General features: G+C 39.4%; 1 protein-coding gene across 2 annotated transcripts in view; it reads right to left on the minus strand.

Moving 5' to 3' along the window:
* Positions 1-997: 997 nt before the first annotated feature.
* PKP2 (plakophilin 2) overlaps positions 998-22,349 on the minus strand; it is a 79,511-nt gene continuing 58,159 nt past the window's right edge. Inside the window, exons 7-13 of one of the 2 annotated variants that reach the window (XM_037139717.2) lie at positions 16,564-16,681; positions 15,321-15,485; positions 14,086-14,256; positions 5,921-6,074; positions 3,919-4,108; positions 1,469-1,556; positions 998-1,220 (exon numbers count right to left, since the gene is read on the minus strand). In XM_037139717.2, the coding sequence (XP_036995612.1) occupies positions 1,152-1,220; positions 1,469-1,556; positions 3,919-4,108; positions 5,921-6,074; positions 14,086-14,256; positions 15,321-15,485; positions 16,564-16,681 (955 nt within the window). In that variant the 3' untranslated portion in view covers positions 998-1,151. Of the gene's footprint in view, positions 1,221-1,468; positions 1,557-3,918; positions 4,109-5,920; positions 6,075-14,085; positions 14,260-15,320; positions 15,486-16,563; positions 16,682-22,349 lie in introns of both variants that reach the window. The other variant, XM_037139716.2, reaches the window with a different exon arrangement.

Here is a 22,349-nt window from a genome sequence, read left to right on the forward strand (position 1 = left end):
CTTCTGGGTGGTCTAGACATGTTCCTTCTCAAAACCACTTCTTCATGTTTCTTCTGTAGAGTTTCCCGGGCTTAAAATAATAGCTGGAGCGAGGTCGCATGAGACTTCGTGGCTCTGTGCTATTTTTTAAATGTGAGGCAAAGCTGGACCAGTTGATAACGTAACTCACTAAACCGAGCTGTGCTTTTGGAGCCAGTATGGGTCCAGCCGTTTGAGAGGCCCTGGTTCGTCCGCAGCTAAATATAGAGTCCATTCTTTCAGCAGCCCACTGCGTGACTGAAGAGGCCCAGGAAATAGACGACACCAAATGCCACTGTCCACAAGAGATTTGCATTTACTGCTGTTAGTATAGGTAAAGTATTTCCTTGGGCAAAAACCTCATTTATTCCACGTTTAGGGGAAACATTACATCTCAGAGCCATTGTTGCCTTTCTCTGTGGAAAGGCTTTCAATCTGCTACTATCACTGCCTTTCAATTCCTTTTCTTACAGTCAGGCATGTTCTGTGATCTAAACTTAAGTTCATTTAAAATTAGAGAAAAATTTAAGAGGCTAAAAACAAGCACAGAGTAAAACAAACAAACAAACAAACAAACAAACAAACAAACAGTTTTGCCATTAAATCTGCTCCTGGGTAACTCAGGGAATATTTCTCATTTCTATTCTGTTTCAACACCGCAGAACCACACGCTCACAGCTCCACAGCGATGTGATGTGTGTGCGAGGGACAAAACCCGGGAACCAGAAAATACAAATGTAAATGAAACTTTAGAAAACTGTAATGTTGTAATAGCTTCTTTCCTTATTTAGTCCGTTAACGTCCGTTCCACAGAAGCCCCATTTCGGTTCCCGGCGGCCGTGCACTGCGCGCCCAGATCACGAAGACCACTACTGGGGGGCAGCAGACAGCCTGTTGCCAATACCTTTTTGTGGTGAACTTGTGAAAATCTTCTGGAAGTCCAATAAAATCATATCCTGATGATTTGTTGTCTGGATTCGGGGGACCATGGAAACAGAAAAGGATAAAAACAGGGCAGACTCTTCTTGAAGTTTCTTGAACTGGGAAGTAGAAAAATAGGTGTTTTCCTTTGCGGTTTTTTTGTGGCTGAGAATGGTGAGGTTGGTATTTCTGAGAGCCCTGTTTCACTTGCCTCAGTCTTTAACGGAGTGGTAGGCTTTGGCAGTCCGGCTGTTGACGAAATCTGTCTTCTTAAACTGAGCCTTTGGAATAAGCAAACAAAAATGTGAAGGGTAACAACATTTTCACACACACAAACGCAGTTCTTAGTGATTTCTCACCAGGGTGAGTGAAGCAGACCATTAGGGTCTGATTCTGCTGACTATGACACGGGCTTTTATATTTCTAAAATATTTTTAACTTAATTTTTACTGTATTTTTTCTTTCTATCACCATTTAGTCCCCTTCTACCCCCCACCTCCCAACCCTGTGCCTTTTTAGCCCCTCTTACCTTCTTGTAGGCATTATGGAGCTCCGTGTGCATCCACAGAGAATATAAGAGAACAGAAGCCGCTTTACTTGCTTTGTTGGAGCCATAGCTAAAAGAAGAAAAGCACGTCCCGAGATCAGTGAGAATGCGTGAGGCTTCTGGAGGTGCTCTCTTGTCGTTCTGTGAACTTTCTTGAATTGCAGTTGCGCAGTAGCCACTGGCTAAGGCGGGCTACTCACAATGACAGGAGAGTTACATGGTAAGACTCAGAAGCTGGGGACCACTTTTTTAAAAAAAATATTTTATTTATTTATTTTTCGAGAGAGGGGAAGGGAAGGAGAAAGAGTAGGAGACAAATGTCAATGTATGGTTGCCTCTCATGCGTCCCCTGCTGGGAACTAGCCTGCAACCCAGGCATGTGCCCTGATGACTGGGAATCGAACCATGATCCCTTAGTTTGCAGGCCTGTGCTCAATCCACTGAGCTACACCAGCCAGGGCTATACAGTAAATTTTTGATATCTATGAGGAATATATCCTTAGACATGTTACAAATCCTTGAATTTATTTGCAGAATACAACTTATATTTGTATTGTCGTGTATAGCATATAAATATATTTGTATATTTATAATGTATGGGTATATATATACAGGAAAGAATGACTGAAAAATATACATCCCTCTCTGAGACTGAGTGACTCTATAAAGGTAAGAGTAAAGTAAGTTTTTCAAGTTAATAAAATAAGTTTTTGTTGGAGCATCTGTTAAATTATTATAGCTTCAAAATGTCTTTGCTTTTGTATAGAGCAAATGTAAAATGTGCTCCTGTTTTAAATCCAAGTTATCATTAAATTTGACATTGTACTTAGTTTTTGATGTTGTACTTTAAAATTTGTCCTAAATTTTCTGTTTCTGGCTAAGGAGAAAATGCTTTCTTTGATCTCTTTCTCTTCTGTCACCTGAACTAGTGCGTAGCTGAAAACTGTTCTTTTAACAAAGAAACCTATCTTTTGTTTTTCCTCACAGGAGTTTGTAAACATGCAACCAAGAGCAGAGAATGCAAAGCTGTATAAAGAAGTGCATGCTGGCTGGGTTCAGTCATCAGCTGTAAGCCCTTCTTTTCCACACCAGCCTGGCAGACAGAGCGAGACCAATCAGTGGCCAACAGGTTTGTTTTAGTTACTTCCTGGACTTCTCAGAGTAGCTTGCTCATAACCAAGAGACTGTTTAATCTATAAAAGCTATGGTTCTCTAATATTTAAAACTGGAAAATGTTTTTAAATAGCAAGTGAAGGGAAACAGACTATGTCACCCCCAAAATATGCCTCTATGGTATAAAGATTCTATTTACCTATCTATTTATTTATTTGTAGATTTTAGAGGGAGAGGATGGGGGAAAGAGTGGGAGAGAAACAGGATGTAAGAGAGAAACAAATTCGTTGCCTCTAGTATATGCCCTGACTGAGAATCAAAGCAATGACCCTTTGGCTTTGTGGGATGACGCCCAACCAACCAAGTCACACTGCTCAGACGTGGCACAGGGATCATTTTAGGTTGATGATTTTAGAGAAAGAGCAGACAATGAAAAAGCTCTGAAAACTGAGCAGAAGTTATACTTTTATAAGAGACGTTTACACTTACAAGAGAAATCTCCATGTGTAGGGAGTGTACCAGTAAGTGAAGGATGACTAAATCTTTAGACTTTTATCAATGGAGAAGGCAAGGACTTAAATCTGCATAACCCTTGTTTGCTGTGGTTTTCCAGGTAACCGCCTTAACTGGCCCCACCCGCCCGGCCCCCTCCACCCCACACCCCCTGCCTGACATCTTCTTTAGTGCCTGGCCATTTCTCAGAGTTATCGGGTCTCTCCTGTGTATATGGGAGGTCTCAATTCAGAATTACATAAATAAGAAAAAAGATAACCTTTGTGTCCCTTTTGGATCCTATCACTCTAAATTAAGTAATAGTAATAATTTGGTCACACAAGGTTTTTCATTCTCTTCCTCCCTTTTTCAATGGGGAAAATTCAGAGACAGAAACAGGGATGTGGAATGATGTATATGCATTAGACCCTCTATTCCAAAAAGGGAACCAAGGGTGGAGAGAGATGTGATAGAGAAAACTGAGAACGCAGTAATTCACTGTGCTGCTTCTCACTTCTTGTGTTACCACTCTTATCAGCCCCCTGGTCCGATGCTGGCTCCACAGATTTCAGAGAGGAAAACGGTATTCACTGTCCCTGGGACTCCCACTCTGCCTACTCTGCCATTCTTAAAGCACAACGGTAGTTGTGGGAAACAAATTAATCCATTAGGTCAACGAAATGCTGCAAATATGGAGTTTGACTCTCTCCGAATACTGCCCCGGTCCTCAGTCCTCAGTGACTGAAGAAGGCTCACAACTTGATGTACATGTGGGAGCTGTGGTGGGAAAGGACAGACGGCCAGCGGCCAGAGGCTCAAGGCCTTACCTATCGTCTGCGCTGATGGCCATGATTTTGTGCAGGCCCCCGGTGTTCAGAAGGTCCCGGGCATTCTGGTAACTGGTCTGGATTATGTTGTTCAGTGTATAACAGGCAGAGGCTGTAGTTTCAATGAGAACGTCAGCAGTCGGAACTGTGTCGGGAATTATGGAAACCAAATCAGGTAGAGTTTCTTTGGCTATGAAATGAAAGAAAGAGAACACCTGATTTAAAAGATTGTTCTGTAAATGCAAGATCCCAAAATGTTTTGGGTAAAGAACATTTTAAAAAGGAAACGCAAGTGGTTAACAAGCATTATGGGAAGATGTTAGCCTCTCTAATACTCAAGTTTTAACAGGATTTTTAAAAAGATATTCTGTGCTCAATACACTGGAAATATTTCCAGAAAGCAATGTGATAGAAATGTCAAGAATTTGAAAATTTTTCACATTCTTTGATTCAGAAATTCTACTTCTGGGAATTCATCCTAAAGACATTACTTTAAAAATGAAACAAAACTTTATGCAGAGATCTTCATTATAGAATTACATATAAATAAAAAATTTATAAGCCAAAATATCCCAATAACAGAATATAATGGACTAAAATACATCTGTACAGAATTTCAGGCATCACAAAAAATACACATGAAACATGTAAATAACCAGAGTATTAATATCAATATTCTACAGGAAAAATCCATATACTTATTTATATAAAAATATAAACAATTCTCCTCACTACTGTCCTTCAACGAGAGGAGGCTTATCAGTGACGTCACCTCACAGGAACTAGGGGGCTACAGGGTGACCTCCCCGACACTCTCCGAGGACCGGATCTGCGGCCAGGCAGCATCTCTGCCCCGAGGGCACAAGCACAATGTGTAGAGTGCGGTTATTCTCGTTGGCAAGGTTTTAAATTTAACGATGGAGTAAACATTTTATTTGAAAAAAAAAAAAAAAGTCAAAGGATAATACCCCTGAGTGAAGTGGAGCCCAAAGTGCACAGAAGACGATGGGGAGACACTTTTGTAATGTTGGGAGTGCCGACCGCACGGCTCCATTCAGATCCACTGAGAAGTGTCCGGGCTGCCTTTGTACTTAGAGTGGGCGTGAAACCACCTGTGCAGTGTGGTGCCGCTGGGGGTCTTTGGAAATGACACGATTAAAACAGGACCAGACTTCAATGTCTCTGATGCTGTGTGTATGTGCAGTTTCAGAATAACCCAGTCCGTTAAAAAAAACAAACAAAAAACTACTCGTAATGTTAGTGAAGTGACTAATTTATGGAGCATTAGGAAGCATAATTCATTTTAACATTATCTTCCTATTCTCGTTTTATAGTTTTTGACTTGATTCAGTTATCAGATATTTCTAGGCAAATAGATGAAAACTTGTTATGTGATAGTGTAATACAGTTATCATTTTTGTCAGTAATACAGACTCTCAAAAAAAGGAGCAAAAATGTTGCCTTGTATTTATATAAATAAACCATCTATGCCAAATCCACATATCCAGTGACTTTTTTGGTCTTTTTTTGTGATTATCTACCCATCCATACATTCCTAGCCCAACAATGGCCAAGTTTTTGACCACTGTGTGAGTGTCATTGTAATGTTTCCAAAGAGTGCTGCTTACACAGACCAGAGAGAGAACGTTCTGGAAGACAGCTACATGGATGGATTAAAAAGACTTCTCTGGATGGTACTGCTGAGGGCTGAAAAATACCAAATATATTATTTATCTTGTTAATTATTATTATGGTGTAAAATTTCCCTTCTGCAGTAATTAAAACAAAAAAAAATTGTGGATATGAAGAAAGCTCCTATTGGAGACCCAGTGAGAAAGCTTATCCTTAATGCCTGGGTGCACAAAAATCAGGTCTAGTTATCCCATTTTGTTCTTTGTTCACATTTTCGGTCCTTCATTGTAAAAAGAATGTGTTAAGGGTAATGTTTTATTGCATTTGCATTTTCAATATAGTCACATTCCATCTAGACTTATTGACTCACCGATTTCATTGCGCAGGGAAAGATTCCGAGACAAATTCCTCAGCAGGGAGACCGCAGTCTTTTTCACATTAGCATCACCAATATGCAGCATCTTCCGGGTGTGCTGAAGGCCATTCTCCTTCTGGACCACTGCCTGTGCTACAGACATCGGCATCTGTTTTGTAAACACATTCCATAAGTACTACCGCATTGACTTCATGGTTAGAGGAAGTTTCGGTAGATTACTAGAGATGGAGGAAGATACTTTAAAAACTAGAGCTGTGACAAAACCAGTCTAAAGATATTGTTTTTAAACCATTATTAGGGCTTTCAGTGGAACCACTGGATAAAAAGTTTATGCAGTATTTTTAAATACAATATTAGACTTGGTTAGCTCCTATGTCTTTTGTATCTTTTATTTAAAAAATGGGCTTGTCTTTCCTTTCTTCTCTATTGATTGGTCTGCCCTTTTTTCACATTTCCAGTTCATCATCATGGCAAGAACATGATAAAAACAATGTTTTAGCATCAAAGTTACACTATATTTATTGGTTGTTGGCTTACTCATCTTTGTTTTTTTCTTGTTCAAGTTTTGGCATTTTACATATCTTAATAAACTTATTCATTTCTAAAAAGCCAGTTTATTCCAGAAGAGACACTGGGCTTTCACATAAAGAAATGTACTGCTGGGTAGCTGATGTGTAATTCCATGCTCTGTGCCATGGGATGCATGTCCACTAGAGGCCAGTCTCTTTTGGAACGAGGCTGGTCCCTACTTCCTGGCTTCTGAGTTCTGATCAGACTCTCTCCAGCATCAACAAACCTCCAACAATGCTGATGCCTTGGCTTGTGTGTCAGTAACTTTACAGATTTCTATTTGAAGCAGATTTGAGGCCATTCATGCCAGAAGTTTCTGTAATTCATGACCATTCTTCAGGGTGTATCTTCTGTTTATCTTATTTAAACACTGTTTACCACTGACAGGTCGCTGTCCATCTCGCATGCCCCACTGTATTGTTTAGAACAGGGCTCTTCATATAGGGTCCAACATAGGTTTCAGGGAGGGGACTGGTCCTGAAAACTACTTTTGGGTTCATAATAAGCTTTCTCAGGAAAATGGTCCATAACTTTTATTAAATACTCAAGTCCCCTTAACAAAGTTTAATAACCACTATTTTAGAATGTTTGCTTTGGTGTAAATGAGTTATACTTTATCTTTCACTACTTTGCAAAACATTCCATTAAACTATTTGCTCTCCTCTGAGAAGAATCCTTCCCCTGTGGCCATCTGGAGAAGGCTATTCATTCTGTGCAACTTGTGTCTTGGGCACAGGGTAGGTTTGGCATTTCTCTCTCTTTCCAATGGCTTCTCTAGATAGTTATGTCTTCCTGCATATGCAAAACTCTGCTCTTCTGACTCACTGCCATCCAGCTATTATCACCCCCGCAGCATTTTCTTTGCCATCACAAGACCTACTGTTTTTTCCCCAATATCTACTGGGGGCTTTAGAGCCTTCTCCAGTGCCTACCTGTTGTAGATGACCACATCAAGGGGAGGAAGTAACTGAAAGTGGGTGACGGGTGAGCAGAAGGCATAGTTCCTTCTCTGACCCCTCCCCCAACATACAGTGCCACAATGCAGTGAGCTGGGTTGCCCTGCCCTGGAGAATAACTAAAGCTCCACCCCTTACAATATAACAGGTGCACTGAGACAAAAAAAATATGGCCCAAATGAAAGAACCAATGAAAACTCCAGAAAAAAATAACTCAGAAATGAAGAGATAGCCACCCTATCAGCTGCACAGTTCAAAACACTGGTGATCAGGATGCTCACAAAAATGGTTGAGTATGGTTACAAAATGAAGGAAAAAGTGAAGACTATACAAAGTGAAATAAAGAAAATGTACAGGGGACCAACAGTGAACGGAAGAAAACTAGGACTCAAATCAATGATTTGGAGCAGAAGGAAGAAGTAAACATTCAACCAGAAAACAATGAAGAAACAATTTAAAAAATGAAGAGAGGAACCTCCAGAACAACTTTAAAAGTTCCAACATCCAAATCATAGGGTACCTGAAGAATAAGAGGAGGAGCAACAAATTAAAAACTTATTTGAAAAAATAATGAAGGAGAGCTCCCCCAATCTGGCAAAAAAAAAAGACTTCCAGGAAGTCCAGGAAGCTCAGAGAGTCCCAAAGAAGTTAGACCCAAGGATGCACACACCAAGAAACATCATAATTACATTACCCAAGATAAAAGATAAGGAGAGAGAGAATCTTAAAAGCAGCAAGAGAAAAAGAGATACTTACAAAGGAGTTCCCATAAGATTATCAGCTGATTTCTCAAAAGAAACCTTATAGGCAAGAAGGGGCTAGAAAAAAGTATTCAAAGTCATGAAAGGCAAGGACCTACAGCTAAGATTGCTCTATCCAGCAAAGCTGTCAGTTAGAATGGGAGGGCAGATAGAAAGCTTCCCAGATAAGGTCAAGTTAAAGAAGTTCGTAGTCACCAAGCCCTTATTATATGACATGTTAAAGGGACTCATCTAAGGAAAAGAAGAGATCAAAACTCTGAATGGTAAAATGACAACAAACTCACAACTATCAACAATTGAACTGAAAAACAAAAATAAACATGAGCTAAGCAAACAACTAGAACAGGAACAAAATCTGAGAAATTGAGACCACATGGAGGGTTATCAGTAGGAAGGGAGAGAGGGAGAATGGGGGAAAAAGTACAGGAAATAAGAAGCATAAATGGTGGGTAGAAAATAAATAGGGGGAGGTTAAGAATAGTATGGGAAATGGAAAAGCCAAACAACTTATAAGTATGACCCACGGACATGAACTAAAAGGGGGAAATGGTGATGGGAACTGGGGTGCAGGGAGAAGGGAAATAAAGGGTAGAAAAAAATGGGACAACTGTAATAGCATAATCAATAAAATATACTTAAAAAAAACATAAACTCCACTGTTAGACTCTGAACACAACTTCCTATTCTCCTTGCTCTCTTCCTCACACTCCTACCATATTCTTCCTCAGCCTCATTAAGAACTCCTGCCCCTTTATTGTAACCTTTATGCTATCAATTCTCTCCTGCCTTAAGTTCTTCCTTACCTAGATTAAGGTACATGAACTATCACATCAAATACTATCTTTCCAATGCCCTTACCTCTTTTATCATTCTAGCTCTTTGGCCACCCACCCACCCACTGAAACTGGAAAACTGATTTATACTTGGTCACCAAATATTGCTAAATAGTACATTTGCAGGTTGTTACTTCTGCAAATGTATGGTGTTCAATCTCTACTAGGAACCAAATGTTGTTGGTCAGCTAGCTGTTTCTTGGATACTAGAGGGTGGATGCCTAAGCCTTACTTACACCAGAGGATCCTTCTAAAATTTAATCTTATTATATTCCACCTCAAGTTTAAACCCTGCAATAACTCCCAATTGCCTTGAGAACGATGTTGAAATGTTTTAGCATGGCATATATAGTCTTTCATAGCCTGGCATCTTCTTTCCTCTCTTTCCTTACCATTACTCCCTACTTCTTTAGCTTACAACTATAGTATCTGTCCTATTAGAACAAAAACTCCTTGAAAGGAGGAAATGAAACTTATCCATCTTTTCTTCCCCACAGTACCTTGCATGGTGCTGAGAACATAACAGGTCCTATATAAATGTTTATTAAATGAACTGTGTGCTGCTCTCAAGTTTTCTTGAAGATTAACTATCATCTCAAAGAATCAAGACACATTAAAATGTCACAGATAATTATTTAAAAATTTATTTCTTTTAAAATGCAAGATGTTTTACAAATTAAAATCTTGCTTTATACATATAACATACTATACCATTTAATGATATATAATAAAGAGCTCTGATGTTAATATATAAAAATAATCATTGGAAAGTCTAGGTGAATTCTGGATCCTCCAATGACGCTTTCTCAACTAAGAAAAAGCACAGCCTAGTCTCGCTCATTCTGATTCACTGAGGGGAAAGGGCAGTATTAAGTGGAATGGTCTCTAGAATCTATTCAGTAAGGAAAGTAAACAATCAGATTTACCAAATGGAGATTTTATATTTCAGTCTTAGAGAACATGTGAAATCATTTGCAAATGACTCTTCTAGATCATATTGTCCTGATTACTAACAAGGCTGAACACTGTTCAAATGATTACTAGCCAGTTCTTTACTATCTTTTGTGAGGTTCCTGCTATGTTTCTTGTCCATTTTCCTACTGCGTTGTCTATCTTTTTATTGTTGATTTGATGAGTTTAATGTTTTCTTGATACCACTGTTTTTAGCTTACCTATGTTACAAAAATCTTTTCTTGCCCTGTGGTTTGTCTTTTTATTGTCTTAACCATGTCTTTTTTTTTAAGATTTAAAAATTTTTTAAAACTTTTTAAAATTTTTAGACAGAGGGGAAGGGAGGTGGAAAGAGGACAGAAACATCAATGTGCGGCTGCCTCTTGTATGCTCCCCACTTAGGGACCTGGCCTGAAACCCAGGCATGTGTTCTGACTGGGAATTGAACCAGTGACCCTTTGGTTCATAGTCTGGCACTCAATCCACTGAGCCACACCAGCCAGAGCTTACCCATGTCTTTTGATAGCATAATAGCATAAGTTATTAGTTTTAATGTAGTCAGTCTATAAAGTAATTATTTTATGGTTAGTGCTTTTTTTGTGTCCACTTTTAAGAAATTTTTCCCTACTCCAGGCCATGAAGATATTTTTCCATGTTACCATTTAGAAGCTTCATTGTTTTATCTTTCATGTTGAAATGCTGTTGGAACTGATTCTTGGGTAAGGTGTGATATGGTAGGGATATGTTGTGTTTTCTCCAACAGATATCAAATTAAGTGGTTTTATTTTAAAGTATTTTAAAAACTGAAAAACTGCCTGGCTGGTATAGACTGAGTGCAGGCCTGCAAACCAGAGGGTTGCAGGTTTGATTCCCAGTCAGAGCACATTCCTGGGTTGTAGGCCAGGTCCTCCCTGGGGGCCATGTGAGAGGTAACTACACATTGATGTTTCTCTCCCTCCCTTCGTCCCTTCTCCTCTCTAAAAATAGGTGAAAAATTTTAAAAAACCTTAAAAACTGTTTATTTCAATGACCTTTACAATTTGATGTTTAGTCCATGATTCACTTATTTTATTGAGATATAGCTGACATATAACATTGTATTTAATACATAATATGATGATCTGATATATGCATATATTATGAAATGATCACCACAATAAATTTAGTTAACATCCATCACCACACATAGTTACAATTTATTTTCCTTCTCGTGATGAGAACTTTTAAGATCTACACTCCTAGCAACTTTCATGTACACAGTACAGTGTTGCTGTTATCACCATGCTGTTCATTACACCCCCAGGACTTAAACTTATCTTATAACCAGAAGCTTCTACCTTAATTTTTAAATTTGTATTGTACTTTTAATTTATACTGTAATTTATACTATAATTCATTTTAACATTATCTTCCTATTCTTGTTTTGTAGTTTTTGACTTGATTCAGTTATCAGTTATTTCTAGGTATAAAGCAAATAGATGAAAACTTGTTATGTGATAGTGTAACATAGTTATCATCTTTGTCAGTAATACAGACTCTCAAAAAAAGGAGCAAAAATGTTTCCTTGTATTTATATAAATAAACCATCTATGCTGAATCCACATAAATTTATACTTTATATTATAGTTAGTTTATACTTTATATTATAGTTTGCTAAATGGTACATTTTATGGATCCATCCCCTTTCCTTATTTATTATTGGAATGACCATTATATCTGAACTAATAAAGTTTATTTACTTATTTATTTACTGTTTTTCCTATTACAGTTGTCCGAATTTCTCCCCCTCTGCCCCACTCCGCCCAGCCCACTCCCCACTCCCACAGTCAATCCCCACATGGTTGTCCATTCCGTGGGTCATTCATTCATGTTCTTTGACTAGTCCTTTCCCCTTCTTTCCACCATCACCTCTCTTCTCCCCTCTAGCAGCTGTCAGTCTTGAACTAACAAAGTTTATATTAATGTAGTTTTACTGGTGAGAAATTATGTCACCATTTTATATTTCAATTCTATAATCCATCTTTTAGGAAGCTATTCATTTCAGTTAAGGACCTTTGCCATTTGAGGCCCATGGGCAATACTGCTCGACAGTTGTGAGCTCAGGGTTCGTGGACTGGTTGTTCATGCACCGATGGTTTCTGGAACTACGTGAATGGCCTGCTTTTCATGTTTTCCTACTTGATGATTTCTTGTAGAAATTATAAAACCAAGTATATTTTTTATCACACCACCTAACACCATTAGGAAAAGTAATGATTAGACAAGATATTCATAGAAGTCAAATTTTTAATAAAAATCATCTCAACTTATAGACACAAAAGGTCCTTATAACACTGTCCCATGTCACTAATTATTTCTCCTATAAATCTCCAGGCAAGTTCCATTCTACAACCTTGAGTATGGATGGATACTAGTGCTGTGTGGGCCTCCTTTCGGGGGACTGGACTGCGCTAACGTCAGGGATGACTTTGAATGCCATGACACAATTAGATCAATTAGGGCAGTTACGAAGACATCTCCACGGTGCGGATTCCATGAGAGATCTTGGAATGCGAGAGGCTAAACTCCAAGCTCAAAGGCTTTGCTCCTGGTGAGCACATAACAAGCTTAGACACAAACACACACACACACAGCGCAATTTAATTTCTGACATTTTCTTGTAAATTAGCTGGTAATAAGAGGGCCTCTGTGGTTTGGGAAAGTGACAGAAATGGTTTTGGGAAACGGAGCATTGGAAAATGAGAAGGTAAGATGATAAATTAATGTCCCTGCATCATTCGGTTCTGTTTGGTAGTTTCCCATTTCTGTTTGTGCAAAAGTATACTTTGCAGAAAATCAAACATTGAAAGTTTGTATTCTTCACCACGGTGAAAGATAAAGGTTGGTTTTAGTACTTTACAATATTATCAAAACAGAACAAGCTTCTGTGTAAACACATCAAAGAATGAATATGGTTTCTCAAATAAAGAATAAATAATATTTTTTCTTATCCACAGGAGTGCTTTTCCCTATGGGATGTATACTTGGCCAGACAATGAACTGTTTTGGGGGAACGTATTCTAATCATTTTATGATTAAGGCAATGAATATAAGTTTAGCTCAAAGAGTGAAATATTTATAGATTCCCTAAGTATGTGTAGCAAGACGCAAAATACATGGGGAAGGGACTAAGCTTCAACTTTTTTACATTTTGATTTTGCTAACATAAAGTGAGAAGCAGCTCTTGATTGTGTAGTTGGACGTTCTTGGACACAAAAGCACAGATGTCCCTTCCAACTTCATCCTGCAGTGGACATCTGTTATGTTCGCCTGCCCAGCACTCGCTGTTCCTTTTGGTAATAGTGTGCTGCTTTCCCATGAAGGTGCCACTGCTCCTTCAGCATCTCAGTCCGTTTCAGAGGTAGGAGGGGCAGTGACCCTCTCCTGATCAAACCCAGGCCTCTGAAATTCCATGTTGGGCACATTCCCCAGACCCGGCCAATCAGAACCTCTCAGGCTCCGGGCCACAGGTACTGGTTCAGAAATGGGTAAGGATGACTAACTCTCTGAGTTCTTAATAGAGGCTTTCGGGAGAAGTAATTTCCTTTCGTGTGGGAACATTGGGCTGGATAAAATGTAAGCCTGAAATTGTTAGTGGCTATTGTTGCTACAACAAGAAGAGGCCCATTAAGAATGAAACCAACCGAGGAAGACAGAGCCCAGAGGGAGTCAGGATTACAGCTGCTGGGACACCTGCTTCCCACCACAACAGAAGGGAGACCCACCTGGGCTTTGCAGTCATACAAGCTAAGGAATTACTTTTCATTGTTTTATTTATTTATTTATTTTTATCTAAGCCAGTTTAGATAGGGTTCTGAGAAAGCTCTGACTCATGTCAGTATCTGCGAGTCTTTCACTCGCAGTGACTCGGCCTCACAGAAGGCGAGGCTGTAAGTTCTAGAACTTGGCAACTCCGGCAGTTCCCGGGAACTCTCTTAACTCAAGTGAGAAGGCATTTGTTCTTACTCACTGTCTCATGTCTAAACCACACATAGGTTCATCTATAACGTCATTACTTTAAAAAGCAGAAAAACAGGCTGGATACTCACGGGTCCATTTCCGGCCGTGAGATTCTGGAGGGCTCCCAGAGATGCTTCCTGGGTGTAGCTGCGGACGCTCTTGGCGATCAAGGAGAGGTACATCCGCACCACGATGGAGTGCCACAGCCACTCCACGCCCCTGGGGTTGCTCTTCTCCTCGGGCAGAGGCATGTCCTGGTACTGCTAACCACACACACAGAGCGAAATCCAGAATTAATGCCTCCAAGTGGTTTCCACAGTTCCACACCCAAACCGAGACACCAGAAATACTGTCTGGTCTAGAGAGACTAATAATTTGTTTACTATGAAGCCCCTGAAACAGAAATTAAGAGGCAAAATATGTATGATCTCCAACAACGTAACTTTTCGCCCACGATGATGGTTTTTCCCCAGCAGCATCCCAGGCCCCCACCCGTGCATTTCACAGTGAGAAAGACCTCAGGGAACAGGGCACAGGCTGTCCTGGAACAGTGTTCAGGCTGCTGTTCAACCACAGGCTAAATTAGGCACAAACACTCTGAAGATAAGAAAAACTGGTGTCTTCCCTTGGAGTTTAGCGAAGTGGTCTGGGATCACATCAGGATTCTACATTTATCAGTTCTTCTCCAAGTTCACAAACACCACGATACTCCGAGGAGTAGGAGAGGCCATATTCTTTCAGCTTTCATGAAATGCCAGTACGGATAGTCTTCCTTCCTATGGGCTTTGCCTTTAGGATAGCCAAAGCTTGTTTTTAGAATGTCCAAATGTGACTATCAGGGCTGTTTTTAATATCAAGACAATTTATGTACCGCTGGCCATGTGGCATTAAGCCTATTTCCTGATCTACAGGGAATCCAGCAGTATGGTTAATGGCTAACAATGCAAATTCAGAGCCAGACTGCCTGGAGTGGAATCCCATCCCTTCTACTAATTTGCTGATTTATGCTGGGAAAATTGATTAACCTTACCATACCTCTGTTTCCTCTTCAGTAAAGGAGAATATTACCAGTACACATCTTGTGTCACTGATGTAGGGATTAAAATAACTCAACATAATGCCTGACACATGAAGTGAGCAAAAGTAGGTGTACAGTTGTTTGTATGGAAAATAATACAATAATTAATAAGTAATAATATAAGAATAAACCCCATGCTTCATGTACTCACAACTGTGGATCTATTTTTGCCCATCTCTGCACACTAAGTAATCAGAAATATGCACATATGAACACTTTTTTTTTTCCAAAACCCTCCCAAGATACCTCTTTAACTTTCCTGCTCCGATTGCCAAAACACCCAATACTTTTGTTGTTGTCCGTCTGGATGTTCCGGTTTTGAATATAGGCACTCTGCGAATATCTCTCTGGGAGCTCTGCCTCCAGCTGGTAGGAGAGGTTATGAAGAATACACACACAGTTTTCTGTGGCCTGAGAAAAGATACGAATATTGATCATAACCATTTAGATTCCCTTTGCAAGTGTGATGTCACAGGACTTCGTTACAAGGTTTACTGGGTGTGTAGATGGCAGAGAGCCTGGAAAGCGGAATGAGCGTGGCTAGAAAGGCTGAGGCTCAATCATAAACGCTCATGAGCACAATGCTAAGGAGTAGAGGCTGAATTTTTAAAAAGATTTTATTTATTTATTTTTAGAGCGAGGGGAAGGGAGGGAGAAAGAAAGGGAGAGAAATATGGATGTGTGAGAGATACAGCGATCGGTTGTCCCTCACATGCTCCCAACTGGGGACCTGGCCTGCAACCCAGGCATGTGCCCTGACTGGGAATTGAACCGGTGACCCTTTGGTTTGCAGGCCAGCACTCTATCTGCTAAGCCACACCATCCAGGGCATAGAGGCTGAATTTCTTAAAACACTGTAGAGGCTTTCTAGTCTACTTTTTAAAGAGTGTGTTCAGAATGATTCTGTATTTTAAGTATATAACTTAGTAGCCATGTGCAGTTGGAAAACAGGAAGTGGCATTATTTATAGAGACCAATCAGTCAATTGCAATAATCGGTATGCAAGTTGCACAGCTAGGACCGCACAGGTAGCATCAGAGAGGAGTAGATAAACCAGAGGGCATTTCAGAGGTAGCTCGGACATGATTTGTGGCTCAGTAGATGTGGGATTAGAGGGGAGGTGGCCCGAGATTATTCACATTTCTATTTTTATTTGGTGGATGGTGGTAATTATTAACAAAGATTGCAAAGAGAAGGAGCAAGTTTGGGGATGAAGCAAAAGACAAATTTACTGCCGATCATGCAGCATTTGGGCTTCTTTGAAATATCTACATAGAGTTGTTAAACAAATAGCTGGAAATTTAGGTCTGGAAAGTAGACAAATGGCACTGAACAGACTTTACTGTTCCTAAGCATGTATGGGAAATCTTAAGCTCAGTAAATGAGTTAATGAATAAAGCTAAACCTAAATAGCTACTTCAAGAACACCCTGAAGAGTCATAGTAAGATAAAATAATTCACTATGTAAAACATCGAACTCTTGCATTACCTTGTCATCTGGCTGGTAATCTGCAATGGTTCCTCGGACATAATGGACCAGTGAGTCAATGAGTCCATCACAGCTTCTCATCACCTTCCTCCCATCAGGGCCAGCTGAACTCATGTTTCTATCAGGAAAACAAACACACAAAACCATAGGACTTAGGCCATGTATCCAAGAGGCTTTTTGTTTCAAAGCTTTGCTTGATACTTTTTCCCAAGGGCTTGGAAAACTGGCAAATTTGTCAAGGTGTGATAGACTTGTCCCAGGGTCTATATCAATTGCTCGACAGTCCTTAAATTTGGACACATCTTCTAAATATATTCATGTAACATAACACCATCAATAGAAGTTTCCTGTTTACTTCACTCTAAGCATCGATGTCATAGCATTATTTCCTTAATCTTCGCCCTGTTTTTGGGAGGGTATACCTACGAAGTGAAGGTTTTGCAATTAACAAATGACAACATACACTGTGTACTAGATAGCCAAGTCTGGCCTTGTTCTGTGACTTAACTGCAATGTGCAAAAAGTTACTAAAATCCATCCAGCCTCAGTTTCCTCATTCATAAAGATAGGATGTTGTACTACATTACATGGGGATTTTGTAGGTTTCACTGTAAACTGTTATTGACAAATATTAAACCACATGCTCTAAAATGTGATGATGCTATACTTAAAATGGCAGAGAGGTGATATGAAAAATGCAGGGTTTCAGAGTGTGTTAGACCTAAGTCAAAAACGTGACCTATAAATATCTCTGCACTTAGTCTATTTCTAATTTTGCTAGGCCGTGACACCTTTCTATAAACAGTAACTAAATCTACAAGTCGAGGTTGTTTCATTATGGAGAACGGAAGCTTACTGAATCGAGCAGTGCAGCTGGGGATCACGCTTCTGATTCAGATCATGTTTATATTCAGGTATTATTATTACCATGCTCCTTTGAATTAAGTTTTTCTTGTTAGCATTAGCCATTTAAAAATATTTTCACCCCCAAATGTTAACATCTTTGTCAATAAGAATGGCCAAAGGAAAAAAAGTGCAAAGCCCTTTGCTAGCTTCAACTGCTAAGAACAATTCCTGTAAAATTTATCAGACTAGTTCCTCTTCCTGGTAGGTAGAATACTCAAAGCACATTAAAGGAATGTTCATAATTTCTCAGTGTCATTCTGAACATTGAAAAAATGACAATCATGAGAACTCTGGGGGGTCTTATTTTTTTCATTAAAAAGTAACATATTGAACTAAGTGATTCCAAAAAGACCTTCTGTACCCAAATACCACGTTCAGTGCACATTGCCGAAGAAAAAAATGTGCCCAGCATTACAGCAGGCACTAAAGGGAACAAGAGACCAAGTGCACACACTCTGTACTCTGCTCCCATTCATGCCTATAGGTTGCAACTGACAATACTTGACTATTTCTAACCCGCAAAAATGCAATGTCATGATTCAACCTAATAGTTGAAGAGATAAGACTAACTAACACACCTAAAACTAAGGATATTCTAACAACTGAAGTGCTGCTGAACTGATACATCCAATTTTTTTATTTTAATGAAATCCCTTCTGCAACCTTGATTCTCCTTTAACCATGCTAATTTAAAGATTCACTTCCTTGTTTAATTTTTACTGTGCGTGAAAAATTTTGGCACTTTGTACATTAAAAAAAAGACAAGGAAAAGGTTCATAAACTGTGAATAAAACCGTTTCTAGGACAGGTTTTTTGTCACGAAGTCATCATCTGAACCAAGATCTTCCATCTATTCTCTGACCCATCTCCTTAATTTACGCACAGAAACACTGAGGTCCAGAGACTGTTGGTGTCTCTTCCAGGTGACAGACAGTTAGTGGTCAGGCCAGGACAGGAGAGCCATTCTCCATTCTGTGTCCTGGGCTGCTCTGGACAGGACCGACCCTCGCCTAAACATTCACTCAGACTGCCATCTGTTCAGCTGATACCATATGTCCCCACTTCCAAGGCAACGCTGTCATGTTTTAAAGCTTCCCTTTGACCTTTCAACCTCTGGCTTGGAAAAATGGCTGTGGCTTAAGATTGCTCCGACAAATCAAAGGTTGGTCTTTTTCACTTGCTAAACCCACTGCATGCCTTCCAGGAGGGTGACTTTGCTTTGTTTAACTTCAGGGTGTTTATTTTGAGGGAGAGTGGTGATTCGGTTTGGCAGGACTGACAGTTCACACCCACTAACTGCTGTCTGGTAGTTTGGTATTATCCAGACTCTACTTACTTGAAATGGGACTTATCAGGGGTTTCTGGCAGTTGATACCTTTGCTGACAGAAAGCGCACGGAACCCCACTGCTTCAATATTTGCTCATGCATATCAAAGATAGTTCCTCCCTTATTCAACCACCCAGAAATATGAATGATAAGGGTGTATCACTTCATAGCACTGCATCTATGAATAGAAGTCACTAGTCAGAAAGGAATTTGTTATTGCACCAACAATAGTTATTAGAAAATAATATATCCATCTTAAAACATTTTTTTCAACAGCTAATACTTCAGTCTGTGGGAATCAGAGAATTAACATGGCTAATGTTGGGCAGAATTGATCCTTTTACAATGGATCTCCTGAATCCTGAGAAATATTTAGCTGTAATTTTTTTCTCTGCATAGCCCAATATAGGCTTAATATGGAAAAATATCTCAAAACTATAAACAAGATATATCAAGACAATTATCTTGTTAAAATATAAAAGAGAAGGAGCAAACCGAGTAGTTACTCAATAAATATTATTAGAGTTATCAATGAATATACTGGAAACATTTAACTTAGTGTCTACTGTTTGAATTAGATTAAATGATGAGTTTTTTTTAGGTTGGTACAAGCCAAAAAAAATCTAAGTAAATATGTGGGTACCTTTTAGGAAACTAAAACTGTATACTATTGCATTCTAAAGTTTAAATTCTGAACTCTGTATATCTCTGAACAAAACTTCGTGTACTTAGTATTCAGGTGTTTTATCTGAAAGCAAATCAGAGATTCATGACCCCCCCCCCCAAACTACTAATCTCACTCATTCCTGAAAGTCACAATGAAAAGGAGAAAAGAAAATCAAACACTCTGGACCTTCCTAGAATTAAAAGAAAGCACGGTATGTCTTTGTTGAGATTAAGGACAGTGTGACTAAACCTTAAATTCATATGGCACACCAAAGAATGGACGATGTCAAATGATAAAAGTAGCTGCAATTCAAGTGTGTACTAGACACTATTGCAGGTATTTTACGAATACCATGAACTGTAATTTTCACAAAATTCCTGATAAGGTTTGCTAAAATCTCATTCGGAATCGTGACCTGTAACTCTGCTTAAAACCAGAATTATCTGCTTCTAACAGGATTTTACTGGCGCTTCCATAAAAGGGCCGTGTGTGCCTGGCCTTGGGCAGGTGTGCTGTCGGTTAGCCAGTTCGCCAGCACTGGAAGCCCAGACTCAGAGGATGGCCAACTGGCCTGGGGAAACAATGTGCTGATACAAAATGTTTAAAGTAAAAGGGTGTAATTATTTCCAGGCCGTGAAAATAGCAGAGAATAATAGGGTTGGAGTGAATCTTTTCAAGACACTTTGCCAACAAAATAAGTAATTCTAAGAAGCAGAGACTTTTTTTTAATGGGACCATTTCTACAGGTAACAGGGCAGTTTCTTACTAACATGCAATATGTATACATGTGTGCATCGAGGACCTGCTGCCTAGGGGGCCAGTCCTAAAGTTCTAACCAGGACATCGAGACAGTGATCACCTCAGTGGGTTTTTAAAAATTGTGGGTGCATCTTCCTATTCACCCACAATCGTAGGCTTCCTGATATCATGTGTTGTAAATGGTGCCGTAGTACCAGTCAATAAAGACTTGGTGAGTCCATTCTAAGACTCCAGAGGCACTTGATAAGACACTGGCCGATAAGGAGGCATCCTTCTTCCTCTTGTTATTTGAAATTTAGGTCTGAGCTCTCATTTAACTCTCAGCTGATACATCTCAGACAGTTGGGCCTTGTCTGTGATTAGCCCAGAGAGAGCAGCAGTGGTTGCACAGAACAAAAGAGGAGCCTCGTTTGAACTGGCAGAGCAATAAAAGTCTCTGCCCGAAGAAGGGCTCGTCTGTTATTCTGAAGTCAACATCAGATCCTGAGGGTATCTGCAGACATCAGCCAAAGTCGACTGCTGTATCTGTGAACAGAAGCAACAGTGGGAGACAGAACAAAGCTCTACAACCTACACGTTTTGTTCCTTCCAGGACAAGGAATATTCACTGAACCAAGATATGTCAGCATCTGTTACACATCAAGAAACCAGAACGTGGAGGAGAAAATCTATCCTTGAAATCCTTTAGTTCTGCTTTTCTGCAGTTTTGGGTCTTTCCCAACGCGTTCTGAGTAGTCGATGCAGCCAGTAATCATCTGGCTGGTAGGCGACAGTCATTCTCCCTTGATGGAGCAGGCTGTTCAAGGCAGAGTGCCAAATTCCACTTCAAAAAAATTATAAACAGCAAACGAGTTTCTAAAATATGCCCAGAAGCCACTGGAACTTGAGCAGACATCCGTGACCTCTAAAGGAGATGTCTAGTTACCAGACTAGAACTGATGGAGATGCTGCAGACCTACAGCGGAACAGTCCAACGGCCAGCACCTCCAAGACAGGGACAGATTCTAACCACAGGACAGCAGGAAAGTCATCAGTGGCTTTATCCGAATACATCAAATCACTCATTTTTTAACTAACGATAGATGAAAAAATTTTAAGAGTAGTCCTGACTATGACGATAGCTTTCGGGTTTTTTTTTTAAGACTTTCGGTGTCGTAAGATATAGTTAATAAAGTACTATCTTAAATTGTAGGCTATACACAATTATTTTTAAACATGAAAAAGCTTTTAAAAATCGCTGACAAAGTCATTCTTGGGAGTTTCTCTTTCTGTTCAAGACAACTCACAAACTAACTGATGAAGTTAGAAAACAAGCAAGTACAGTCTTCTTGATATAATAAAAATAATTCTTTGGTCTCTTTTGCTGATTCTTCTTTCTCCATATTTTCCCTATTCATGTATTTTCTTCAGTAGTTATCCCAGGCCCAATCTAGGCAGTCAGTATTTATGGACTGATAGGTAACAATAGTTTCTTTAGGAAACAGAAATGCCACATATTTTCACTGAAGTATGTTTTTAAAAAAATGTATTATTTATTTATATTTAGAGTGGGTGGTGGGAAGAAAGAAAGGGAGAGAAACATCAGTGTGTGGTTGCCTCTTGAGCATCCCCTACTGGGGACCTGGCCTGCAACCCAGGCATGTGCTTTGACTGGGAATTGAACCTGGGACTTTTGGCTTTGCAGGATGATGCTCTAGGCACTGAGACATACCAGCTATGTGTTTGCTTCACTAATTTAATTACTGTTGAGAGATTTCAAAATAATGACCTAAGACCCTTGAGCCTTAGCTTATGTAAACATCACTGTTAAAAATCAAGATCTTATTTACCCATTTAAGTGCCTCCTTAAATTTATTTAAAGAGAAATTTACAAAATAATTTAATTCATTAAACCATATTTGTTTGTATATCTAAAATACCCAACTTATAAAATGAGATTAATGACTTACAGTGTAACATTACTAGAAACATTGCCAATTCTATTATTTATGCTTATATATCAAATATAAAGAGTTAAAATAACCATGGAACTGAGGTTGAAGCTGATAATTCAACTGTCTTTCCATTTCTGAAAAGTCAACCTCTACGGTGAACTATATGGATAACTTTATCGGGTTTACGCTGCTT

The sequence above is a fragment of the Artibeus jamaicensis genome, unplaced genomic scaffold, assembly GCF_021234435.1.
Source record: "Artibeus jamaicensis isolate MK-2021 breed Jamaican fruit bat unplaced genomic scaffold, CSHL_Jam_final contig_233, whole genome shotgun sequence".
In the NCBI taxonomy this organism is placed as follows: domain Eukaryota; kingdom Metazoa; phylum Chordata; class Mammalia; order Chiroptera; family Phyllostomidae; genus Artibeus; species Artibeus jamaicensis.